The sequence below is a fragment of the Nicotiana sylvestris genome, chromosome 10 (genome assembly GCF_000393655.2).
Source record: "Nicotiana sylvestris chromosome 10, ASM39365v2, whole genome shotgun sequence".
Classification (NCBI taxonomy): Eukaryota; Viridiplantae; Streptophyta; class Magnoliopsida; order Solanales; family Solanaceae; genus Nicotiana; species Nicotiana sylvestris.
In genome coordinates, this window is record NC_091066.1 from 109,280,640 (window position 1) to 109,301,584 (window position 20,945).

The window sequence follows — 20,945 nt, forward strand, 5'->3', positions numbered from 1 at the left end:
TAAGGGGTATATATTGATCAATAAAAACCTAAGGGTTTATTATGCTCTGGGTCTGAACCAGAACTCGAGCTAATCAATTGAGTTATGCAATCAAACTTTCCACAAATAAGGACAAAATGAAATTCGACACAAGTCGAAAAAGAGACAAAGAGGTCCTTTTGTATTTCCAAAAGATGATTACAAAAAATATTTACACAAAGGGTACTTGCATAAAACACAAAATAAAGAAACCTAAAGCTACTTTTGGGTCACATTTTCAGTAGCTGCATCTTCGGGAGCCTCCTCCTCGGGGACTTCATCTTCGTCTCCCCCGCTCTCGAAGCCACTGGCTGAATCATCCTCATCAGAAAGCAAAGCGACAGCCACTTCTTCCAAAATCTTTGCCCTTTCAATATCGGCTGAAAGGTTAAAGCTGCGAGCATGTACCTCTTTGAGGGTTTCCCTTCGGGACTACTGCCTAGCATGGTCAAGTGCACTTGATAACTTAATTTCGACCGTAGAAGATATCTCCTTTGCACGGGCATTAGCCGCTTCAGCATCAGCTCGGTGCGAAGATATAATTGCCTCAACATCAGATTTGGCTTTGGCAAGCTCAGTAGCAGACTTAGCTTTAAGCTCATTAATTTCGTGGCCTCGAACCAGGCTCTCCTCCTTCACATTTTTAAGCTGATATTCCAGTGAAGCCAGCTGCTCCCGAAGAGTTTCTTTCTCATAAGCGAGACTGTCCATGCCTTGCCTCCACCCGAGGGTCTCGACCTCCTTTATCTTGAGCTCCTCTTGAATCTGCTCCACCAGCTCCCTCTTTTGTTGAAACTGCAAAGTAAAAGTGTTAGAAGACCAATCGGGAAAATTCGTAATAAAGCTTCGGAGAGAATATTACATTTTTGGTAAGCTCGGTTCGTTCTTGGCAAGCCTTTGCCAGGTCAGCTTGAAGAGCGCTGATCTCCTCCTCTTTCTTAACATAGAGGGTTTAAGAGCATTCCTCTCTTCTGAGATTTTCTTAAGCTCGGCCTCACATCGAGCAAGCTCAGTTTGAGATTTGGAGAATGCCTTCTTATAGAGCATGACGGCCTTCGCAAAAAGAGATAGGTTAGACTCAGAACAACAAGGATAAAGCACAAATGTAATTTCAAAAAACAAAAATCTACTTGTTTGAAGAGCCATCGGGCCTCATCGAAAATAAAAGAAGCATCTGGGTCAGGGCCATCCTCGATCCCTGCAAATCATTCTCGAAAGATGTCATGCCCTTCGTGGCTCGCCCCCATATCGGAGTTCTCATGTTCTGAGCATGTCAGAATTTCCCTTCGGAGAACTCAAGGCTAGGCAGCGAATCATCCACATTAATTACCCCAAGTGATCCACTCGGGGCATTCTCTTATATTTGAAGGGGCTCAAAACCAGGCCCCTCTGTCTCACCTTCCAAATAACCCCCAAAATGAGGTGCTCTTTTGCTGCCCGATGGCTCGGGGACTTTACTCGAGCTCCCCTCACAGATTCTTTTGGTTTTAGTATGAACTGCATCTGCCACCATCGACTTGGCAGACTTCGAAGCACCAGTGCTTCCTATTTTACGAGCTACCAATAGGCAGTCGTCATCTTCTTCTTATTCTTGGTCCCGAAGGCATTGGTCCGTTCCTAGAGATAAGGCGACAGTATCAGCCTTAGGCTTTTGAGTCGTGCTCTTCTTTCGCTTGGTGTATTTACAAGCGACCCCCTCTTTCTCTTCTTTTCCTTGGGAGGCTTTGGGATTTTTTCTTCACTAGACGGGAGCGGTCGCATAGTAACGACATCTCTGAGGCCTGTGTAAACACAAAAGTAATTATTTCATTGAGAAACACAAGTAAACAGACAAAAGAACTCACCATAGTTTTTAGCCTCCCATTGGCCCTTGGCCAGATCACGCCAACAGCACTCCGAGTATGAGGAAGTGGAGGCCAGTTTTCGAACTTGACCTTTGAGGTCTGGGACCGTACTAGGAAACCAAGCAATAGATGCACCATCGGAAAGAGGTTATATCGAGAAAAAGATAAAATCATAAAAGAAAAAGGGAAGCAAGGTGTAAAGTTACTTTGTAGTTAAGTTTGATGTTCCATTCCTCGGGGAATGGCATCATCTCAGCAGGAATCAGGTCAGAGGTCCTGACTCGGACAAACTGGCTCATCCACCCTCGGTATTTGTCCTTATTGATGCTGGAGAATAGAGATTTCGAGGATAGGCATTGAAATTTTATCAAGCCACCTCGGTAAAAGTCGAGGACTGTATACCCTAATTAGATTATCGAGGGTGAAAGGCATCCCCTCGACCTAGCTCGAGAAGAATCTGATCAAATGAACGATTCGCCAGAATGAAGGATAGATCTGGCCAAGCGTCACTTGGTATTGTTGGCAGAAGTCAAGAATAACTGGATCTATGGGACTTAGAGCTGGATTTGCGGGGCCCATCGTGAATGGGTAGGTATACATGCTCAAGTACCCCGCTTTATATGTAGTGATATCCTCTTTAGGGGAATGGATCACTAATTCTTTTTCCTCCCAATTGCAATCCTTCTTCACCTGCTTGAGCTCATCCTCGGTTCTCAAACAGATGTATCGGTACATAGGCTCGCATCGGCCTGTTGTCGATACAAGTTTTTCAATTTTGATGTCGGATGTTGTTTCACACGATGAGGGAATTCATTCCTCGATACGAGGTGGAAATACCGTTTTACTTTTGGCCGGTCTCGACGATGAAGAAGCCTTTTCTTTTTGGGGAACGGATTTATATGTTTTAGCCATTATGATGCAAAAATTCAAAGGAAATAAAGAAGGTTGATGATGATGTAAGGGCAAATATAAGAGAAGGTAGAACTCAAAAAGTTGAAATGGCTAATGAGATTTCGAGAACAATGTGAGAATAAAGTTTGCAAAGTTGTGGAGTTGATCTATTTATAAAAGTCACTTAAGCGTATTGAGGACGCCAAAAAGCCGACCGTTAGTCGCCTTCAATTAATGACTTTGGGAACCGCACAAAAAGCAACCTTTCAGTCACTTCAGCCATTGATGTCATGAGATTGGCATCAGGATCAAGGCATCGAGCGTTGAAGATCAAATCTTTTCTTATCGACCTACTCTAAGAAACGTGGGGACTATCTATATGCGGTCAAAATTGTATGCCTCCGACTTATAGGCTCGAGGGCCCTTCCTAAGCTCGAGTCCGAGCGAGGTCAAGTTTGAACCCGATGGGCCAGACTCGAGATCGAAGATAGAATGCAATGAACGGAGATGGGCATTTGAGGATTACCGAAGATGAGTATGCTCGACCCTGAAATAGTACCATTATGGATTTGTAACAGAATGAGTTAGATTCCTACCACGTCCCCAAGATCGTGGTGCAAATCCTGAAATAAGATTTTATGATTCTGTACTAAGCGGTTAGATAGTTCTACCAAGAATACTCCTTACTGTAAATAGAAATATATCTTATTTAGGGGTTTCCCTATTATATAAAGGGGACCCCAATCATTTGTAACACCATCTAATCATTGAGTAAAGAATATCCTCTCTACTTTTTGCCTACTGTTCATCAGAATTGTCTTTCAGCTCTATTGGAAAATGTATTTTAGAGGATCCATCCTTGATATGAGATATGTAGTGTACGCATAGAAGTAGTGCCTTAATTTCTGAGCTATCCACATCAGGGCACAACATGTGCATTCCGGAAAAGAATACCAAGCTTCATAGGGTGTGAACTTCTTACTCAGATAGTATATGGCCTGCTCTTTTTTCCCCGTCTCGTCGTGTTGTCCCAAGACACAACCGAAAGCCCATTCTAGTACGGACAAATAGAGTATCAAAGGTCTCCCAGGCTCTAGCAGGACCAGGACTAGTGGTGTGGACAAATATTCCTTGATTTTGTCAAATGCTTTCTAACAGTCTTCAGTCCAACTTGTTGCGGCATCCTTCATTATCATTTTGAAATTCGGCTCACAGAACATGGTTGATTGTGCTATGAAACGGCTGATGCAATTGAGACGCCCCAAGAAGCTCATCACATCTTTCCTGTTCTTTGGCGGTGGCAAATCCTGGATAGCCTTGACCTTTGACGGGTCTAGCTTAATTCCTCGATGGCTGATGATGAATCCTAACAACTTTACAGCAGGGACTCCAAAGGCACATTTTGTGTGATTCAGTTTTAGATTATACCTTTGAAGCCAATCAAAGAACTTTCTCAAATCTACTATATGATCTATGCCCTTCTTGGATTTGTTGATGACGTCGTCCACATATACTTCTATCTCCTATTGTATCATGTCGTGGAAAATGGTTGTCATGGCTCTCATATAAGTGGACCTAACATTCTTTAGACCAAATGGCATCATTTGATAGCAATACACTCCTCATGGTGTAATAAAGGTTGTCTTCTCGGCATCTTCTTCATCCATCCATATATGATGATATCCCACAAAGAAATCTACAAAGGATTGGAGTTCATGCTTGGCACATTTGTCGATTAGTATGTGTATGTTGGGTAACGGGAAATCATCTTTGGGACTTGCTCTATTTAAATCCCGATAGCCGACACATACTCTGACCTTCCCATCCTTCTTCGCAACTGGCACGATGTTAGCCAACCAGGTAGGGTATTCGACCACTCTAAGAACCTTAGCTTTGATCTGCTTGGTGACTTCCTCTTTTATTCTTAGACCCATATCTTGCTTGAACTTTCTGAGCTTCTGCTTTATAGGTGGACACATCAGATTGGTGGGTAGTTTATGAGCCACTATATACATTCTCAAACCAGTCATATCATCATAAAACCATGCAAAAATATCTTCATACTCTTTCAGGAAATGGGTGTACTCTTCTTTCTCTGACGGTGATAGGTGAATGCTTATGTGAGTTTCTTTGATTGTTTTGAAATATCCCAGATTGACTATCTTGGTTTCGTCCAAATTGGACTTAGGCTTATTCTCAAAATTTTCCACTTCTCTAACAATTTCCTCAGGTATTATGTGTTCTTCTTTTATTTCCTCTAAATCACTATCCTTAGGTTGCATTGTCTCATTATATGTCATAGTTGTTGGTTCATCAGGATAAGTAATAATAATGCTGTTGAGAAATGTAAAGGATAATAATGAATACTAAAATAGCAATGCATTAGATAGATTTTGAAAACATTAAAACAACTACAGCTCGATGACTCGAGCAATTATTTTCAAAACAAGATTCGTTAAAAACAAAATATTGAAAATGTCTTAAACGCTTGAAATTGCTTTTAAAATAGATCGTGCTAATTGCGAGGTTACCAAGGAACTCGACGGGCCGGGGACAGTGTGGCAATCCAAATCTTGAGAACAACTCCTTTTCCCATGGTCGGAATTGTAAGGTCTTACTCTGCCTCCTTCTCAACTATTGCATTGCAATCCATGTCTTCATCGTCCAGAAATAGATTCCTCAAGCCAGCTAAAGCTTCCTCTTCTTCAGATTCCTATATCTTGTCAGTTTGTTGAAATGTCTGGTGCAAGTGTGGTATTGGCTGTTCAAGAGGGTAATAAGGACCATGCCATCATGGCAACCAATTCTGATACTCGTGCCAAGTGTATTCATACCCAAGCCCAAAAGTCGTGTCGTGACACTTTAGCTACATCGATTTGGTGATCCCTTGGAGATTCTTGCCGAGATCATTGCCTGGTTCATATCCATAATAGTATGCTTTCAATCTTATTACTCCATCATTTGTCTTTCTCAATTGCATTGATGTACTCGATGCGATGGTACGTCTCTCCACCCAACTTCCTTCTATTCTTGACAACCAAAACAGTTTGATTGGTGTAAATGGGATTACTTCCATCCCTGTGGATGATTACTTCCTTATGATTCCATTCGAACTTCACGGCCTGGTATAGAGTAGAGGCTACGTGTTACACCCTGCAGTATTACGTCGACGTTATGCTCTACAATACTATAATACGATGATGTTACCCTCTACAGTAGTATATTACGATGATATTACATTCTGCAGTATTACATTACGGTGATGTTATGCTTTGCAGTATTAAGTTACGACAATGTTGCGCCCTGTAGTATTTTACGTTGAATTTGTCGTAAGGTAATTAACATCAATCCAAGGAAAAGATTATTTGGGGATTATAAGGAATTATGCTATTTCACAAGTGATTAGTAAATTCATGAAGGTGAAAGGGGGAGCAAGTCTACGAAAAACGAATTTGGTCAAAGTTTGGCATTTTGGGATAAAATATGGCAAAAGCTAAAATACCCGGTATTTATGGACTAGTACCATACAAAGCACTACATGGCCATGATAGTAAGGTATTAAAGGTATGTTAAAAGAAAGTAGTATTTAATTAAGTTGAGATAATTTTTAAATTATGCGGGTAATTGATTAATTACCGGGTACGAGGATATTACCTAATTAATCCAAATGTTTGGATAAGTATTAAATCAAAACGTGGCAGCAAGCCACTACACATCTGTACGACTCTTAGCCTTTGTTAATTAGCTGGCAACTTAACAATCTATATACAAGACATTCTCTTTTAAAATTTGAATACAAAATCAAAACATGAGCTTTTCCAAATAACATGACTTCTTACAGAAAAATTCCAACTTTAATCCAATGCCAAAAATGGATGGACAATACTACTTTGGAGGTGTGCTTGGGAATTTACATTTGGTTGGTTATTTATTCAGTGAGTGGCTTCAAATGGATGTCTTTGAATTGGGAAATGACCGATCCTCCTAGAGCTTGAAGTATCGCACTGATGAATATGAACACTGTTCCTTTGCAATTTTAAAAAAAAGTACAGTGTAATTCTTCTCAAGAATATCACACGGATTATTTCCTACTATAGGTATGTTAAGGCTATCCCTTCTTTCTTTTGGCATGATCCATACAATATGAACGAAACGTGCAAATGCACAAATTCCATAAGTGACTCTACTCATAGAAGTAATAGAAATATCTATGTTCTTTAATTCGCATGTGTCATAATATTTTATCATCTGTTCATGAGTCTTAGAAAAATATGAAAGTTGAAAAGAGTTTACTTTATGATATTACTCAGAGGCAAAATGGTCTTATGACATTCCGAATAATTTTATTGACGTACTTTTTATGCACTGCATTCATGTGCACTGACTCATGACCAGATGGCGTTATATACGCGTATATATGTAAATATATGTATATGGGATATGGGAAAAGGTTATGGCGTTATATACGTACCACCACCTGGTCAGCTGGTATATGATGATGTTGTTGCCCACAATGGCATAAATATGATTCAAACGGCGTTATATACGCATATATGGGTATGTATTCAAATGGAGTTATATAAGCATATATATGTATGTATTCAAACGACATTATATACGCATATATATGTAGGTATATATATGTATATGGGATATGGGAAAGGTTATGGCGTTATATACGCACCACCACCTGATCAGCTGGTATACGATGATGATTTTGCCCACAGTGGCCGATATGATATGATGGGATGCCCTTAGAGGCTGATGATGTTATGAAACATATACCTATGCATGACATGCCATTCATACGCATATGCATGATGCTGAAAGTAATTTATGATTTTCAAAGTTATCCAGACGTACGGGTTGAGTCATGTACTCCATATGTTTTCCATGTCTCCTATGTATTTATTTATGTGCCTTACATACTCGGTACATTATTCGTACTGACGTCCCTTTTGCCTGGGGACACTGCGTTTCATGCCCGCTGGTCCTGATAGATAGGTCGAAAGCCTTCCAAGCAGGCTATCAGCTCAGCGGAAGATGTTGGTGTGCTCCATTTGCTTCGGAGCTGTGTATTTGGTTAGTATGATCTAGACGTCTATTGTTTGGTATGGCGGGACTCTGTTCCGACCTTTGTGACACTTATGTACTCTTAGAGGCTTGTAGACATATTTCGTGTACGTGGAAGATTGTATGGCCCTGTCGGCCTATGTTTGAGTTTATAAATGATTATGTTAGCCTATTAGGCCCATATGTCACATGTATATAATGATGTAATAATAAAGGTACATTACGTTGGTACTCAGTCAAGTAAGGTACTGAGTGCCCGTCGCGGCCCATCGGTTTGGGTCGTGACAAAAGTGGTATCAGAGCAATTTTGTCCTAGGGAGTCTACAAGCCCTGTCTAGTAGAGTCTTCTTTATGGGTGTGTTGTGCACCACACTTATAAGCAGGAGGCTACAAGGCATTTAGGATTGCCACTCTTTCTTCTTACTCTAGATCGTGTGGTAGAGCTCATTTATAAGAATTTAAATTTCGAAATTCTATTTTATTCGTGATAAGACGATACCTAAATCCGGAAAGAAGGTTGGAAAGAGAGATGTTTGCGGAAGAGATGAGTTAGAGGAATTGAATTTCTATATGATGCCTACGATAAGTAAATATGAGGTCTCTAGCAAATCATGGGTGTACTGAAAGGTGTAAGCTTCTTGATAAGAAGCCTTAGGGCAAGAGTGTCTATCCATCTTTATGGTGAAAAACAACGAGAGATTAAGAATATAAATACAAGTTTCAACAAGTAAAAGAAGCAAGATGAAGAAGGGTACGAAACACCCAGTTAATGAAGGTTAACAACGTTTATAATAAGGCAGAGGAACATAAGATTTTCGAGTTATATTCAACAGTAACAAAGATATATACAATTGGTTGCATCCATTCTAGATATTCCCTATGGGGATTAGCAGAAGTACTATAAGAAGATATGATGGATGAATTGTTTGCGTCAGTTGACATTTCCGAAGGATATTGCAAATATGCTAATAGATCTCTTTATGAGACACCAGATGGTGCACTCTGAAATAGTGCAGCCAGATATGAATACTACAAAGACATGCACTATAAGCCTTGAAAGGATAAATATTACCTTAGTGTGGCTCGCATCCCTAGTAAAGCGAGAACGTTAAGCAACTTGAAGAGCCATTGGATAAAGCAAAGGAAAGCTAAGAGCAAAAGAATGTCTTGTTCAAGTTTTCAGAATAAAGTGATAGGCATAAATGTTAGCGGAAAATAAGAAAAGAGTTAATAAAGCATTATGAGTATGATGTGATACATGGATGACAACGGTATATCAAAAGATGACAATATTACAAAATTTATAGTCAAGTGAAGGAAGAAACGAGAAGTGACAGGCCTTAGGACAACAAAAAAAGTATGGGCCATACAATCATGTCCTTATTTCAAGAAATAAATTCGCAACTCTAGCGTGATTACCAAGAGGAAAAGTTAGACCCCAGAGTAATAGAACCAGTATAGATTGGTGAACAAGATAAATTAAACATGAATTAGGGACTGAGTGACTGGTAATAGTCTCCATCATAAGAACTTCAGATTTTGTTCCGCCAATAATAGAATGGACGACAAAAGAAGATTCATGAGAAATTAAGAGAATGGTCATTCAGGGAGACGCTTCCCTAAAGCAAGCAAGGTGAGCAAAGTTAAGCCTAAGATACTGTATGTGTCAGTTACACTAAGTGTCACCATCACGAGCGAGGGATTTAGTTATCCTTGGTCTAGAAGGATTACCGCAAGGCGAGTAATGGTCATTGATAATATGAAAGGACGCCAAAGAAGAAGAGGAAAAACATCTATAGGTAGGTCGTCATAGCTCCGAGTCTTAGTACACCCCTAAAGGGGGGAATATGGAGTGATGTGGCATTAAGTTAGAATTAAGAGGTTCTAGTGACTATGGAATGGTAAAGGAAGAATGCAATAAATGAAATAGGAATGAGATGGCACTTATCCAAATCTTACAGATACGCTACAATTCAAGAATATTGTGCAAGCATGATGTCAAGGAGAGGAAGTAAAGGTTCATGCCCGAGCTGTTATTAATAAATAACCAACCAGTGCGAGACATAAGTTAAAACAAAGTAAATAACCCAAGAAAGATTAAGAGGAATATTGATATGAGAATGGGCCAATGAGTAGTTAGTAATTGGCCAGGAAGATCTCAGTTATGGCTAAACATGAGGTTATAGACGATTCATCAGATCGTGTAAGATAAACATAGTAGAACCCAACATGAAGAATTCAGCCTCGAAGGATGTCATTATAATACTCGAGATATATCCAAACAAGAGTCGGGATAGTTAAAGGTACCGTATGAGTGTTACAGGGATAAAAGAAAATGCCACTGGGAAGGTAGTCAAAATATCAGTTCAGAAGCAACCATACAAGCACAAGGGCATGGAAGTAAGCAACTACGGATAATTATAGGCAAGGAAGGACATCAAAAGGTCTGTAATAAGCTCACATCTTTTACAAGATTCAAGGGTTCTCCCTAAGTACTACAACAAAAGACTAGCTGGGGAAATAAGGGAGAATGTTTCAACCTAAGCACAAGGACCTAAAGAGGAAATGGTCGTGTAACAATAGTCTCACAACAACATTGTAAGCAGTCCAAAGGAAAGTGGTATTCCTACCGTGGCTAATGAACGGGAAGTAATATTAAAAGTAATATCCGAGCCCATATGAGTTGCACAAAAACTCTGGCATGTGTGGGCACTAAGATAAGCTAAGTATGGACGCAACAATGGGGCAGAAATACCATAAAATAGCTTACGTTGAAAGAAAAATAAGATGGAATGAAAGAAATTATTCGATCAATGATCTAGAATTGGTTATGTTATGGATGCTATTGAGGGTTTGGAGTTTTATGCATGCAGCATATAAAGCCGTAGAAGATTTTGGTATATGTTAAAAGAAAGAATTGAACCCATGACATAAACGAGGGATTAAATTGTTAAAGGATTGTATCATGCATATTCATCAGCACCCATGAGGCTAAACAAAATAACTAATACCATGAATCCCAATCTGGAGTTAACTTAAGTCGACATAAAGGCCGATCAGGAAAAGGATGAAACTAAAGAGTTACATCAACGAAGTAAATCAGGAATTCGATTATTGGAACTAGAAGTGATAGGAATCATGATTAAGAGCATATCATAATCACTCTTAATATTAGAGGTGCAAGAGAGATAGCACAACAACTATATTCTATAACAGCTCTACGATAAAGCTAGTTAGAAGAAGTACCAGCCTCATAAGAAGTTAGTATGGAGCTCCCACCGGATTGTATAGGCACCAGAGGTGCAAGTATTATAATAGAGCTTCAAATGGTGAATGTGATTTATACCTATGTGGGAGGGAGGTTATGAAACAAATATAGAAGAATGTAAGGTAGTACTTTAAAGTAAGTAAGATAAAGGTGCACAACGTACGAAATACCAAGTATAGAAGGATGAGAGTGGTCCATACTTCAGGTAAAAGATTAGAAGCACTGGGATTCAGTATCCAGGGATGATAGCAGCGTCATCAATAGCATACCTTCCAGCCTATGGTTTCTAAGTACCGAAAGGTCTAATTAGAGAGTAAAAGAAGAGTTAGAGACGATGCGATGTCTCTCTTGATGTCCCAGAAAAGCCTAAGGGAATCGATCGCAAGCTAAAGTATGATAGAATGACAAGGTTTTAGAAAGAAAAGAGTAAGGATAAGAAGAAGGCAATGGAGAGGGTGATGAAAATGGATAAACCTTTGGGATTAAGCCCGTGAAAACAAAGGAGTTGATGGTTCCTCTAAGTTATAAAAAACTCAACATAGCCTGAATGAGCTCAAAAGAGTCTAAGACTCATGGCATTTAGAAGAGATGGAATGCTGCCCTGGTAATAAAATGAGGGTATAATTTGGGCCTTCGATTGAGTAATGATCTGACGAAGAAAAGAAAGAGATATCATGAATTGGACAGGATTAAAATACCCACGCAAGGTGAATAACATTGGGATACTGTGAGATACGGTTATGAAAGCATGGTATCCCCTAGGTGGATCAGTCTAATTATTTCAGATGTTCCCCAATGAAACATGAACCCTAGCATAGTTTTACATAAAAGGTTATGTTATCAGGGGTAGATTATAGATCAATATTAAGGTGAATCAACAATGGATGGATAAAAGTTATAAAGTATGAGATGAGAGTAGGTCGTCATTCTTAAGATGGACAATAATGTGGAAGCATTAAAGGACATAAATTTATACGTATTGGATAAGTAATGAAAGTAACCTAGAATTTGGTAGAGACCTCAGTAACGAGAAATCGAGGTAAGATTTACGGTATAATATGACCTATCTTGATGTAGTAAAGTCATATGGATGGATAAATGGATATATGAAAACAGGTATAGCAATATTCGTAAGTTCAACAAAGTACCGAGTGAAGGACTTCAGTACACCTATAAATTCCCAGAGGGGCATCCTATTAAGCCTTGTCTATATTTACAAAGTAACGCCTAGAGATTGGCTAAAAGACGGAGGAAAATGAGAGGAGAGTCGCATAGGCACACTTACAAGGTCAGTATCATAGAGGCTGCATGATGAAAGGTAGCAATAGTTACGAGATTGAAAGGATTCTGACTACAAGTTGTGGTATGAGAAGGAGGCCTAAAGGAGGAATGCCTTAGACATTGGACTTATTCACAGAACAATCGCCTAGATGCCAATGGAAGTTCTAAAAGTATTCGGAAGATATAAGTTATAAAAATGATAAGTGCATCAGTCAACATTCGAGGACGAATGTTCCAAAGGGGGGAATAATGTTACACCCCGCAGTATTACGTCGACGTTATGCTCTACAATACTATAATACGATGATGTTACCCTCTGCAGTAGTATATTATGATGATATTACATTCTGCAGTATTACATTACGGTGATGTTATGCTTTGCAGTATTAAGTTACGATAATGTTGCGCCCTGTAGTATTTTACGTTGAATTTGTCGTAAGGTAATTAACATCAGTCCAAGTAAAAGATTATTTGGGGATTATAAGGAATTATGCTATTTCACAAGTGATTAGTAAACTCATGAAGGTGAAAGAGGGAGCAAGTCTAAGAAAAACGAATTTGGTCAAAGTTTGGCATTTTGGGATAAAATAGGGCAAAAGCTAAAATACCCAGTATTTATGGACTAGTACCATACAAAGCACTAAATGGACATGATAGTAAGGTATTAAAGGTATGTTAAAGAGAGTAGTATTTAATTAAGTTGAGATAATTTTTAAATTATGCGGGTAATTGATTAATTACCGGGTACGAGGATATTACCTAATTAATCCAAATGTTTGGATAAGTATTAAATCAAAACGTGGCAGCAAGCCACTACACATCTGTATGACTCTTAGCCTTTGTTAATTAGCTGGCAACTTAACAATCTATATACAAGACATTCTCTTTTAAAATTTGAATACAAAATCAAAACATGAGCTTTTCCAAATAACATGACTTCTTACAGAAAAATTCCAACTTTAATCCAATGCCAAAAATGGATGGACAATACTACTTTGGAGGTGTGCTTGGGAATTTACATTTGGTTGGTTATTTATTTAGTGAGTGGCTTCAAATGGACGTCTTTGAATTGGGAAATGACCGATCCTTCTAGAGCTTGAAGTATCGCACTGATGAACATGAACTGTGTTCCTTTGCAATTTTAAAAAAAAGTACAGTGTAATTTTTCTCAAGAATATCACACGGATTATTTTCTACTACAGGTATGTTAAGGCTATCCCTTCTTTCTTTTGGCATTATCCATAAGATATGAACGAAACGTACAAATGCACAAATTCCATAAGTGACTCTACTCATAGAAGTAATAGAAATATCTATGTTCTTTAATTTGCATGTGTCATAATATTTTATCATCTGTTCATGAGTCTTAGAAAAATATGAAAGTTGAAAAGAGTTTACTTTATGATATTACTCAGAGGCAAAATGGTCTTATGACATTCCGAATAATTTTATTGACGTACTTTTTATGCACTGCATTCATGTGCACTGACCCATGACTAGATGGCGTTATATATGCGTATATATGTAAATATATGTATATGGGATATGGGAAAAGGTTATGGCGTTATATACGCACCACCACCTGGTCAGCTAGTATATGATGATGTTGTTGCCCACAGTGGCTGAAATACGATTCAAACGGCGTTATATACGCATATATATGTATGTATTCAAACGGCGTTATATACGCGTATATATGTAGGTATATATATGTATATGGGATATGGGAAAGGTTATGGCATTATATACACACCACCACCTGATCAGCTGGTATACGATGATGATTTTGCCCACAGTGGCCGATATGATATGATGGGATGCCCTCAGAGGCTGATGATGTTATGAAACATATACCTATGCACGACATGACATTCATACGCATATGCATGACGCTGAAAGTAATTTATGATTTACAAAGTTATTCAGACGTACGGGTTGAGTCATGTACTCCATATGTCTTCCATGTCTCCTATGTATTTATTTATGTGCCTTACATACTCGGTACATTATTCGTACTGACGTCCCTTTTGCCTGGGGACACTGCGTTTCATGCCCGCAGGTCCTGATAGATAGGTCGAGAGCCTTCCAAGTAGGCTATCAGCTCAGCAGAAGATGTTGGTGCGCTCCATTTGCTTCGGAGCTGCGTATTTGGTTAGTATGATTTAGACGTCTATTGTTTGGTATGGCGGGACTCTGTTCCTACCTTTGTGACACTTATGTACTCTTAGAGGCTTGTAGACATATATCGTGTACGTGGAAGATTGTACGGCCCTGTCGGCCTATGTTTGTGTTTATAAATGATTATGTTAGCCTATTAGGCCCATATGTCACATGTATATAATGATGTAATAATAAAGGTACATTACGTTGGTACTCAGTCAAGTAAGGTACTGAGTGCCCGTCGCGGCCCATCGGTTTGGGTCGTGACACTCTGGCCCCAGCAACATGTATCCACGACCGTCCCCACAGCAGATTGTATGTGGCAGATATGTCCAATACTTAAAATTCAACATCAAACCAAGTCGGGCCCATCTGCAAACAAAGGTTTTTATCATCAATTGTGGCTCTTTGGGACCTATCGAATGCTTTCATGTTCATAGTTCCTCCTCGTATTTCATGCAAACCTTTACCCAATCTCTTCAAAGTAGTCAATGGACATATGTTAAAACTTGAACCCACATCTATCAGGACCCTAACGATGAATTTGTCCTGAAATTGCACTGTGATATATAGTGCCCTATTGTGACTCAGTCCTTCTGATGGCAACTCGTCTTCGTGAAAAGTGATCTTGTGGATTTCCAACACTTGTCCCACCATGTTGGCCATTTCTCCACTAGTGATGTTATTGGGTACATAAGCTTCGTTCAACACTTTCATCAATGCATTCCTATGGGCCTTAGAATTCTATAGTAGTGATAGAATAGATATCTGAGCAGGGGTTTGTTTAGATGATCAACCACATAATACTCTCTTGCTTTCACCTTTCTCCAAAGATCATCTCGGCCAGTTTCAATGATAGGCTGCTTGGGAGCGGCTTATTTACTTGTTCCTCCCAAATGCTCGGGCGTGTAAACTCTACCAGTCCTGGTCATAGCTTGTGTTGCACCTGTTTCCTCCATTTTCCCTTTTCCTTTCCTTCTCGCCTCTATAGCATACTCCCAAGGTATGGCAATGGACTTAAAGATGGTGTAGGTGCTACTATCATGGTGAAGGGAGTGATCACGTCCACCTCAAACAGAGTTGGTGTAGCTGAGGGCATTGTTACTTCAACTTCAAACGGGGTCGGTGTGGTTACTTATGTGAGCACGTGATTTTTGCCCTATATATGAATCATTCCCAAAATTCCAATAAAATAATTTTTTCTTATTTTTACAATTTTTTGTGCATTTTGGTATCATTTTCTACTAATGGTTGCATTTTATTTGTGCATGTTAATTCATATAAAACACAAAAAATATGCAGTTGCATTTAGGATATAATTTTATATTTTTAGGACCGATTAGGGGTTAGTTTGTTTTAGAACCAAAAATGAAAAATTACAAAATAGCTCGCTTTCGCATTTTAATTGTTTTAATCGTAAATTTGGCGTAAAATAGGTTTTTAATAATTTTAGAATTTAATTAGTTTAGTTTTGAAATATATCAGGACTTTATTTTAATTGTTGCAATTGTATAAAATAAAAAAAAATATAATAAAAACACAAAATGATAAAGAAGAAAATAAACAAGAACAAATTGGGTTTATCTAAACACAAACTGCATCCCATATCAGCTTCCGACCCAGGTCCAGAACCCTCTTCCCATCCGGTCCAATTCGATAAGATCAAAACGACGCCGTTTGGCGTCGATTAATCCAAACCGTCGAGGTTAGCAAGATCAATGGCTCAGAGGCGGGGTAGGCGTCCTATAAGTCTGTCCGAAGGTCCCCCCCACCCCACTCATCATCGTCCTCCTCAACCCCCCACAACCCTAGCCGCGCCGCCCTGAAAACCCTAGATCATCGGTGGCGGCGCCGACGCTAATCACCCCCAAATTTACACCCCTCGTCCTCCTCACTCTCCTCTTCCATTCCCACCATTGGTTTCTCTCGAATATGGCCGGAGCTCGTCGAATCTCCGATTGAAGTTTCCGGCCAAGTCGCAAGTTGGTCCAAACCCATCCAAAATCATACCCCACAATCCCCAGACTTCCCTCAACCCAAATCCATGACTATTTTCCTTCGAATCCTAGTGAAGTAGCTCGGATTTCAAATCTGAAAATTTTCGGTCAAAACCTAACACAAAATCTTGTGATTTTGGACCGTACTATCCTTAACCATGTGTTTATTGTGAGAATACATGGTTAGGGATGTTACAAGTCAAAAATTTGGAAAAGATTTGAGCAAGAAGTGATTAGTCGGAGGTTTAGCTCCGTTGGTAAGTTTTTCTTCAACTCTCTGAGTCGTTTTTTTATTTATATAGTCTCATATTCCCTTATTTGGTTAGTTGGATTGGTTGTTTATCGATCATATTTAAATGTCATTCATAGATAATAATAGTTATTAATTTAATTGGTTAATATTAATGTTAGCTCATGTGGATACACTGTTTTAATCAACCTATTCTTCTTTTTCTGATTGTTTAATGATTCTGGGTTTAGACGATTAGTTTAAATGTTGACGATTGCTCTCGTTTGGTTAACAAATTGTTAGAATATGCATTAGGATAAGTTGTATTATTGATATTCTGCCTTAGAGTTGGACCCGGTTGGTTATAGCTGAGCAAATCTTTGGTTTTTAGTTAACTTTAGTTAGATTTTAGCTAGGGTTAAAAGGGTTGGGATCAGTTAGCATTAGGCTGTAAATTCCAAACTAGTAGAAGGGCATTTTAGGGATAGAAAAGGGCAGTTTCTTTGGGGATAGTAATTTCAAAATAGGGGTAAGGGTAGTATAGGTATTTTAGGGGTAAAAGAGCACCCTAGGGCCTTCTAGAAGGGTATTTTAGTGTAGATTTCAGCCAACTTAGGAGATTAGCTTGGGAAACAAGTCAAGAAATGGGGGACTAAACTGAAAATAGGGGAAAGACTAAAAAGAAAACCAAAATCTTATTAACCCTTTTGGTAGCACCTATAAAATGGCATCAAATGCCTTGAGGAAGGGGTCCTTTTCAAAAAAAAGTTCACTATTTCATAGCTGGTTTAGTTTTTTTTTCCAGAAATTTTCCTTTCTAGTTCCACATGCCAAGTAGAAGTTAGAAATTTAACTACCAGAAAGCAAATAGATAAAAAATTTCAAAAACATGTACTGTTTCATTCGACTATGAAATTGATTTTCTAGTTTTAGTAGCTAAATTACAAATTTCAGTTCCTTTTCTGGTGATTTGAGTGGTCAGAGCAATTTCTGGTTGGTTCAAGAATATTGGAGTTTCAGTGAGCCTGTTTTGGTTCCATTTGTTGAATTTTCGAGTTTGGGATGTCCTGGCTGTTTAAATTTCAGTGTTGTGTCCAAATTTCGGATTCTGAGTTGCTGGGTTGTTGTTTCCTCTATTTGGATTGCTGAATTTGCTCCTGAGCTACATTGTTGCATTGCAGCTTCTGATCCATTTTTCTTTTATTTCCTTTCAAAACTCAGGTACACGCTCTCAGTCTATTTGATGTAATGTGAACATGGAATACAATTATTGCCCTAGAATTGCAATACAAAAAGGATTAAGTTTAGATATTTCCATGTTTGTTTGATACTCACAGTTGTCTTAATTGAATTGTATATACAATACCTCTAACTAGGCTGTATAACTGTATAATTGATATATGACATATAGACATGATGTAGTGTAACTGAGTCATCATGGTGGTTAACTTTAGTTTTAGAATAAATGTTGTCAGTATAGTATATTGTGGTTTACAGAAAACAGAAATGAGGCATCGAAACAGTAGTATTTTTAAACAATGTCTCTGTTGCAATTGTTAATGTCAACAGGTGTTTGTTAATGATTAGTTTGTGAGTTCTAGTACCTTAGTGACATAATAAGTATGACAAGTTCAGGATTACATTTGGCTTAATTTATCACTTTGATAATGCTTAAGGTAACTCAATAATTGAATAGTTAAATGATTGCCCGCAGTTCGTCATTTGTGGTCTAAAAGCATGTTAGTTCAATGAGGGTATGTGATATGGGTTTAATTAGGAGATGGGTCCAATTGGTGGTTTGTCAATCCAGGGGATCGACCCCCAGACCTCTGCGAGCTCAACTGCTATGGGCCACTCCAGGCCCAACGTTTGCATTCACAATAGTTTTCTTCCCAATTGTGCTGGGCCCTTTGAGGCCCAAGACCGGTTGTACGTTTTTTAGGTTGTAGAAAATTGTCGTCATTTTTTAGGTTGTCTCTTTTAACAAGAATTGATGAGACAAGCCTCGCCGAATAAAATAAATTGCGGACCCTCAATAATTGGTTATTTAAAAATGATTATAATTTGGGAGGGCCATTTAGCGAACTTCACGGCTCTTCCCCAAAATAATATTACGTCAGAATCTTTAGGCACGATTTTAATTAAATTACCTTCTTAAACTCGGGTGCGCATTGATGCGACCCAAATCCAAATCTCGACGAAATCGAAATGTGTTGACAATCACGGGTGCATTGATTGCGACGTGGTCCGAGACATATTTTTCACAACGTTGCAATTCTTATTAAAAATAATAATAACAATAAAAGCGGTTTTAAAATTAAAAAGCACATAAGCTAGAACGTGTATTAAAATTAGATAAAATCAAATACAACAGTTAAGCGACCGTGCTAGAACCACGGAACTTGGGAATGCTTAACACCTTCTCCGGGGTTAACAGAATTCCTTACTTGGATTTCTGGTTCGCAGACTGTAATAGAGTCATAAATTTCCTCGGTTCGGGATTCAACCGGTGACTTGGGACACCATTAATATCCCAAGTGGCGACTCTGAATAATTAATAATTAAATCCTGTTCCGATTGTCCTTTAATTGGAAAAACTCCTTTACGCCCTTCTGGGGGTGTAGGTAGAAAAAGGAGGTGTAACAGCTCTGGCGACTCTGCTGGGGACCGAACTCAGAATCTCTGGTTCAGGGTTCAGAATTCGAGCTTAGATAAATTGTTGTATTTGATTGTATCTGATTTTCCTACATGTTTTGTGTTGAATGTGCTAAATGTTACCGCTTTGATATTATCTGAACTGTATATAAACTGTGCCGACACCCTTCTCTCTTCACCTCCGGGATGTGCTTACTGGTTGAGACTCCCTTTTCTGTTAGTGTCATACCTTGAAATAAGAAAGAGGCCGGACAAGTTACGAAGCCGGATGGCCTTTTGGTTCCCGGTAAGTTGCCCCCTCCTCGACTCGAGTTGTCCGCTCGGGTACACAGTCTAGAACACCGACTCAGGTTTTGAACATAGAATAACATGACTTCATGTCGGATCCTAGTAGGAACGCTTATTTTCATCACGTTGCATTTGACTTAGGGGACTCAACACAGGGGTTGGGTCCGTCTAGGACTAGCAACCTGAAATGAAAAGACCATCCTAATGCATTCTCTTGTGTTGTGCATTTATTTGTTCTGAACCTGTATGTTGACCGGTTTCTGAATCTCGGGAACGTTGGAAAATTGAAAAAAAAAAGAGAAAAAGAGAGAAATAACAGTTAGGGGGATTAATTGATTATTTTAGAAAAACCCAATGCCCAGACACTGTCGAAACTCTGCTGAAATTTTGAGAAAACAAAAAAGAAAAATGCTTTATTTTAACAGTCTGTTTTACTAAAGGCAAAAGAAAATAGAAAAAATAAGTCTTTTATTTTGGAAAATTGTTTGTTGAAAAGAAAAAGAAAAGAGTCTTTATTTTAGTCTGGGAAAAATAGGTTGTTTACTGAAAATGAAAAAAAGAGTCGTTACTTCGTCTTGATTTTAAAAAAAATATAGAAAAGGAAAAATAGTTTGTCTTGCCATGGAAAATGAAAAAAAAAGGGGCCTTGTGTTTAAAATATAGTTAGTTAATTCGCCCGAAATACGCCGGTTTGATTCTCACAAGGTGTGGGATACGTAGGCAACCCTCATAACAAAACAAAATGTGTCAAAATTTTTATTTTTCGTCATAACAAAGTTGGGTGATGCTGTTTTGTCATTCTAACTCTAAGAACAGGGAATCCCTATCCTCCACAAGACTACAAAAGGCAGTAAATAAAACATCAGCTAAACACATGAGTTATTTTGGAGAATAGGATTTCAGATTTTTCTGAACATCCCTAAAGTTTACCTCTTCGTTTACATTGTCTTCATCATTATCTGATTGAGCCATCAAAGCAAGCGTTGAGTCATATCCAATCTCCTCGCCTTCAACTGCCATCGTGGAACTATCATCAGTATCAGATTTATCTTGTTTTACTTGTGTAGTTCCCTCATAAACTATTTGCAAAGCCTCCTATATTTCCTTGGCAGCATCGCATGTAGAGATTCTGTCGTACTCTTTAGGTCCCAAACCATATACCAGAATTTTCTTGGCACGAAAGTTCTTTTCCACCGCTTTCTTATCTGCTTCAGTGTATTCTTTGTTGTTTTTTATTGAAA

At 38.6% G+C, this 20,945-nt stretch overlaps 1 protein-coding gene across 1 annotated transcript; it reads right to left on the reverse strand.

Moving 5' to 3' along the window:
- Window positions 1–237: 237 nt before the first annotated feature.
- Window positions 238–20,724, reverse strand: LOC138879793 (uncharacterized). The gene is made up of 6 exons (XM_070159427.1): window positions 20,635–20,724; window positions 5,372–5,466; window positions 4,571–5,087; window positions 4,031–4,276; window positions 455–813; window positions 238–385 (listed from the first exon to the last, which is right to left on the reverse strand). The coding sequence occupies exons 1-6, from the start codon at window positions 20,722–20,724 to the stop codon at window positions 238–240; spliced, it is 1,455 nt and encodes a 484-aa protein (XP_070015528.1).
- Between the last annotated feature and the right edge of the window lie 221 nt (window positions 20,725–20,945).